The sequence below is a fragment of the Haplochromis burtoni genome, unplaced genomic scaffold (genome assembly GCF_018398535.1).
Source record: "Haplochromis burtoni strain Fernald_Lab_line unplaced genomic scaffold, NCSU_Asbu1 Contig_846, whole genome shotgun sequence".
Lineage (NCBI taxonomy): Eukaryota > Metazoa > Chordata > Actinopteri > Cichliformes > Cichlidae > Haplochromis > Haplochromis burtoni.
In genome coordinates, this window is record NW_024583207.1 from 57,462 (window position 1) to 64,582 (window position 7,121).

Below are 7,121 nucleotides of genomic sequence, written 5' to 3' on the forward strand. Positions count from 1 at the left end.
TATTTGGTATTCATTCAGGTGTTGGGTTTTTTTTTTCGGGAGAAATATCACACTGTGGATGTGGAGGTGAGGATGACTGAGTTGTGTGACGTTTTTCTCTAAGATGCCTTCAGTTACAGGTAATTTTCAGAGTGGATTTCTGGTTAATCCTTCACTCGGTCATGTAAACAGTTTGGTGCTTTCCCCTAACTAAAATGCATTTCCACTTTTAGAATTGGATTTCAGTTTAAAACTGGACCCACACAGGTGGGGAGCTGTAAAGAGGAAGCAGCTTTAAATGTAAGTGAGTCTATATTTGTCGGCAGATTCATAAGAAGTCATAAAAGTAAGAGGACCCGTTGACTGTGTGTTGGCTCTCTGCCCAGACTGTAAATGCGTGTGGGTGTGTGTGTGTGTGTGTGTGTGTACACGCCTACTTCCAACTAAAACCGCACGACACACCCACAAACTCAGTGACTTGGAGAGCGGTACAGTGCAGCTGTGAACACACACTACAGGACAGACGGGTAAACGGATGAGCCTGTGACGAGATGAGCGGTGAGTGAAAATGTTCAGTTAATTAATGGAGAAAATAAAAAGCTGGAAGCAGCGAAGGGTTAAAGAAACTCTTTACCCAACAGGCTCAGATTGTGCTTTCCTTCACAGCCTTACATGGACTGCAGTAGCGTTAGAAACTGACGGCTCTGTGTTCTGTTTACTGACACATCAGCTGCTGTCTTTGAACTTCTGCCTTTAATTTTAACTGGATCAGGTGGAAACCTGTGTCATCTCTGTGTCTTAAGTTTGTACTTTATGTTTTTAAGACATTAAAGAAATGACAGAAAAATGTAAACTGGAGCTCAAAGATATAAAATAATAATAAGAAGGAAAATAACTGTGAAAAAAACTTTTCTATAAGAAGAAACCTTTGAAATGTAGTAAGTCTCTGTGATTTGAAAACCTCCTTTCTCCTTGTCATTACGGTTAAACAGAGCTTAAGCTTTTGAACAATGAGTGATGCTGAGGTAGGTGAACCTGATCTGAAATCCTCAGGTGCAGCTATGTGAAACTTGATGCGACAGAGAAAAAACGGGAAATAAAGCAACATCAAACATAGAGTGCTTCCAGATGCATCTGGAATTTCGTAATATTGAAAAAGTGGCATCCTGGATCCATTAGAGGGGCCGTAAAGGTGGGCAAGGTTTAAAAAAACATTTTATAGTCTAAAAAAAATAACTCAGCACCTTCAGACAAGCAAACAGAAGAGCCAAAGGACTTCAGGGAGATGCTAAATAACCTGAAGGAGACACAAAACGACCACATGAAATACTACAACGAGGTTTTATGTGACTGCAAACTCAAAGTGACGACAGTGAGAAACACAACAGGTTGAAAGCAGCCAGGAGACAATAAAATCATAACATGGCGGGATCACAGAGCTGTGTTCTTAATCACAAATCACTGCTTTTTTACTATTTAATAAGGTTTGCTAAAAAGGGTAAAAACACGCTATAAAAATAAGACACAATAAAACATGTTTGCCTAAAAACATCTTCATTATTAAACAGGTTGTATTGAAAATATTTACTCCACTGCTCTCCAACCTGGTTGTGAAAACAAGTCTGGGTGTATGGGAACCTGTGGGTGCGGTTGAATATTCAGTCTTGCTTGGGAAGTTTCCCAGCTAAGACAAGTGGCCTGTTATTAGTTGGGTGGCAGCCATAATGAGACCTGTTTGAATTGTCCCAATACCACAGAAAGGTGCTTCAGTGCTTATGTCATCCTTCAGCAGAGGAAACACTGCTTCATCCTTTTTGACGGAACAGGAGGCAACTGCATCCTATGATTCATAGCTGTGCACCATTTTTTTTTAAATGATTGCATGTATATTAGTAATAAGTTTTGTGCTGTAACCTGTAGATCAGTTTAGAATTTTTGACAACACCTGAAAATCATACTGCATGAAGAATGTAGATCGTATATAAGCTCTCTAAATTATTACGACTTTAATAAAGTGAAAAAAAAATAATTAAAATTGATTCATGTTTACTTCAGGTATGCTGGGATAAGTGATGGATGGTGAGAATTTTTCATCAGCCATAAAAACCTCAAACAAAGAGCAGCAAAAAAATCAATAATTTAACGGTTATTTGTTTCTTTGTTTCTAAAACTCCAGCCTTTATAATGAACTGATCTTTTTCACTGGTTTTACTCATTTATACAACCCAATTAAAACAGCTGGGGTGAAGTATGATGAACATTTTGTACTCCATGTGGAAGAGAGCTGGAGATTAATAATAAGTAATATAAAAGTATATAATAATATATAATAATAATAATTAAATACACAGTGAGTGAAAAAGAAACACTGACTGTATCATATCAAGTACCACAGTGTGAGAGTGAAGTGCTCTAATAGGGTGATATGGTACTACAAGGTCATTAAGATAAGATGGGGCCTGATTATTTAAGACCTTGTATGTGAGGAGCAGGATTTTGAATTCTGGATTTAACAGGAAGCCAATGAAGGGAAGCCAAAACAGGAGAAATATGCTCTCTCTTTCTAGTCCCTGTCAGGACTCTTGCTGCAGCATTTTGGATTAGCTGAAGGCTTTTCAGGGAGTTTTTAGGACATCCTGATAATAATGAATTACAGTCGTCCAGCCTGGAAGTAATAAATGCATGAACTAGTTTTTAGCGTCACTCTGAGATATTCACAAAAAGTTAAGTCAGTGTCTTATATATAAATTATATAAAAATATACTGTTCAGCTGAGACTGGAGAAATAACTTGGATGAGTGGCAAAGCATTTCTCCCACTGAAAAACCTACATCCAGATGAACAAAATCTCTTTACCTATATGATTGAGCATGCATCAAGGCATCTGAGACAGGATGTTTCTAATTTTAGAGACACAAGAAAGCAGTCATCCATTTCTGTTTAAAACCAGTTAAGCCTCAAATGGCTTGCTGAGCTTCCTGCTTGAAAATGACATGCACAAAATGAACAGAGTATTTCTCTGCAACAACAAACTCTGTGTAAACAGTCTTGGCATAAAAATGAAGCTAACACTTGTGAAATTTCATCAGAAGTGTAAATATTAAGATGAGATGAAATTTTACTTTGTTACTGAACTTAGAACACAAAAAAAGTAAGTAGATTTTTTCCTCGGCTAAACTTTTTTTTTTAGCATATAATATTACGTTATTGGTACATGCTTTAGTTCACATTTTAATCCAAGAATTCAATAATCAACATAGAAACATAATCTGTGCAAAGATTTATGCTAGCAGAAAGTTAGCGGCCATCCAGGTCTTTATGTCTTTAAGACATTCCTGCAGTTTAACTAATTGGTGTGTGTTATCTGGCTTCATGGACAGATAGAGCTGGGTGTCGTCAGCATAGCAGTGAAAATGTATGCTATGTCTTCTAATGATGCTGCCTAAGGGAAGCATGTATAATGTAAACAGAATTGGTCCTAGCACTGAACCCTGTGGAACTCCATAATTAACCTCAGTGTGTGAAGAGGACTCTCCATTTATATGTACAAATTGGAGTCTATTAGATAGATATGATACAAACCACTGCAGCGCAGTACCTGTAATACCTACAGCATGTTCTAATCGCTCTAATAGGATATTATGGTCAACAGTATCGAATGCTGCACTAAGGTCTAGCAGGACAAGCACAGAGATGAGTCCACTGTCAGAGGCCACAAGAAGGTCATCTGTAACCTTCACTAAAGCTGTTTCTGTGCTGTGATGAGCTCTGAAACCTGACTGAAACTCTTCAAATAAACCTCTGCAGATGATCTGTTAGCTGTTTGACAACTACTCTTATCTTTCTTGGATAGTTTGATCATAGTGGCTTATTGTGTATATTTGGTGCATGTGCTGCTATGTCATAATGACCAGAGAGATCTCTATCATACACAGATGGAGCTACGCCTTTAGCCCTAATGTTTCCTCAGTTGAGATTATCATCAGATACAGAATGACCACACAACAAAATCATTTGAGGGAGCAACTGCAGAGCTTTACAAGTAACAGAGATAATTTTACTGTTGTTTTGTTGTTGTTGTTGTTGTTGTTGTTGTTCTTTTTTGTTTTTTAGCAGAGTGCAAATGAAAGCAAGTGTGAGACCTTCTATCTGTAGCCAGTCACTGTGGGCCAAATGCAGTAAACTGTTTTCCAAAGAGTCAAAGTTTGCAGGGAGATCAAAAGTAAACAATGTTCAGAGTTGATTCTGAGAAGAGAAAAGTCAGAGGACAAACTGTTTCATTGTTTAGATGCTAAATGATGCTGAAATAATGAAAACTAAACTGTATGTAAATTATAGATATTTCACAGACACAGAGAACAGAGTGAGTGGGAAACACCAACGCTTACTTTAGCGGAGGTTTTTTTTATTCAAACCAATGCTATGTGCATGCTTTGGAAAGGATTGCTGGCTTTTAACCTTTATTATAAATGTGTCAGTTTATATTTAATGGTATTTTGCAAAGCTCCTATAAAAACTATGTACTTGTCTTTTGATGAAAGGTCATAAGTACGTTAGCTGCCAGCTCTGTTAGCATGTTCACTTAGAATGTTACATCCATAAAGTCTGCAGATAATATGGATGTGAGGTTGAAATTTTAATGATAAATTCCATCTAAATACAACAGGCGAGTAAATGCTTCTCTGTTGACTTTCATTGAAGTTATAAAATAAGATCAGAGCTTTTAAATCCTGAGGTCTCTACATTGGCCTTAATTTCTTCTCATTCATTCTCGCATTTAACATCAAAACACTTGATTGGAATTATTAATCTTTTTAAAGACTTTATATTGACTCTCATCCATTTTCAGCCCCAAAACACAAAACCACTCATTTTCATTCAACATAACCTCTTAGCACCAAAATTATCAATGAAATCTCTATTTGTATGAGATCTCTGCATGAGTTTTAAGGTATAACATCTGAAGCTTTCTGAAACTATGCGTGTTTAGCATGTGGCTAAAGGGCAATTGTTGGGTTTCAGTTTTATTTGAGATGAATAAAATCTTTAGTTTTTTACTGATAGAATAATTACTTAGAAAGCTGTAGACATATCAGTATAAAAAAATTTGTGGGGGCAGCTGGAGACACGATAACTGGCGCCTGATAACGGTCATGGCCACCTCTTAGCTCAGTACCTGCAAAACAAGCAGCTTGTCCCCTCCAGTTTTAACTGATTAGATAGATACACATTCTCTACCTGCTACTTTCATTTTTAAAAAAGCATAACTCAAACTGTTGTTGTTCATCTTTTTATATATATTGTCAAAGCTGCTGGCTTTTACTCTAAAAGCATACTAAAGTTCACCAAGACACAGGTCTGTCTTAGCCAAGTAGAGCTTTTCTGTTTTGTCCAAACCTCAAAAGGGATTAACTGGTTTTTTTAGTGGACATTGTAGGCTTTCTCGCACAGTTAACCCTGCATGTGTAAGTCAGTTATTCTCCACCTCAACACATGTTAGCCTACAACATTCTTCTTTTCCATTGGTATTTTCTTGAATGTAGTCACTGATCGTTAAAGTGCTGCTTGTTACTGTTTTTGTGGACACACACCTTCATCTTTTTTACTTTTCATGAGAGAGGTTTTATTATAAACTCCAGAACATGTTTCAGCTCTATAAGGCTACAAAGTCACACATTCACCCCATCATAAGCAGATCTCTGCCAAACTTTGAGTTAAATTTAAAAGGATGAAATATAATCGTTTATGCCGCCTCCTCACAAACAGTGGATTTCATAAGCTATTTAAGTCCATGATTATCATTTTGCATTCAACAATTTACATTTCATGAGATAAGCATCCAGCTGGACAGCCTGAATTCAAATATAGAGTGCAGGAACAAACAGCGCTTTTCTCACCTGCTGGACCTATTAATAAAAGCAGCTTTATTTAAAACAGGCTGTAACTGTTTTGGTTTTGTATACCTCATATAGATGCACAAGAGTGAACAGTTTCCTGGTTGTGCCTTTTTTGTTTAGGCTCATTCAGACATCTCAGCTCTTATCACAAAATTATCTTCAGTTGATTGGCATCTGCAGTCTGACCCAAACTTCACCCATGTGCTTTAGCCCTGAGATAACAGCTGCATGAGGAGGAAATAAAGCAGTATTTTCCTTTTAGCTGAATTTTAATAGAAGCAAACATTAGACTAAAAAGTCCCTCTTCTGTGACCTGAAACTTAAAGGTAAAAGAAATGCATAATGTCCCCATCACCAAAGTGTTACTAACTAATTGTTTCTATTAACCAAAGCTTTTGCTCTGAGGGCTGCTGACTAAAAGCGAACCAAATATTGTTTTTGTTCATTTACAGAGCCACTAAATATTTATCCTGCATAAAAGGAGACTGTACATAAGCCCCCTCCTTCTGAATTTTTGGAGTCTCATTATTAGCATTTTGCCACAACAATATTAGTGTTGTGAAGCTGGATTTGAACCTATTTCGATAAGATATTACATACCAGCTAAAACAAACTAGCTTAGTTGGCTAAAAATGGGTATTCCAGTATTTAGCCACATCCTGTCCATTACCATCAAACTTGACAACAATACTAATTTAAATAGCGTTTCCAAAGGAAAAAAAAACTTTATTCAGTTCTACAATCTTTTAAAGACACTTAGCTGGGCCTCAGTCATGCTGAGCTTTGCCCTGTTATTTTAATACACTAATGGTATGTATAACACTTCTGATATATTTTGTATTAAATGGTGCGTTAAAATTTTAATTCTATTGAGATTACATATGATTGTACTCTCAACATTCACATTTCTGACACAAAAAATCATCTTCTACTAAAAATATTTGTGTGTTTCACCAGCACGACTGATGAGCATGACTGTTGCCACAAACAACAACACTACAAAGTCCCACTTGGAATGCTTCCACGAAGATGATGCCTTCAAGTACAGCGCGTACAGATACACATATCTGCTCGTGTTCCCTGTGGCGTTTATCTGCAACATCGGGGCGCTGGCGGTGTTCTTCAGGCAGAGCAGCCGCAGGTCAGGACACGCAAACACAGAAACATGTGCCTCTCCTTTCTTGGTTCTATGCATTGACTTATATTCAATTTACTTTATTCATATATGTTTTATTGTATTTCATA

The 7,121-nt window shown here is 37.0% G+C and overlaps 1 protein-coding gene across 1 annotated transcript in view; it reads left to right on the plus strand.

Annotated features, from left to right (window-relative positions):
• Positions 1 to 454: 454 nt before the first annotated feature.
• cysltr3 (cysteinyl leukotriene receptor 3) overlaps positions 455 to 7,121 on the plus strand; it is a 17,182-nt gene continuing 10,515 nt past the window's right edge. The window contains exons 1-2 of the mRNA XM_005950797.3: positions 455 to 537; positions 6,834 to 7,017. Coding sequence (XP_005950859.1) covers positions 531 to 537; positions 6,834 to 7,017 — 191 coding nt within the window. The 5' untranslated portion in view covers positions 455 to 530. The remainder of the gene's footprint in view (positions 538 to 6,833; positions 7,018 to 7,121) is intronic.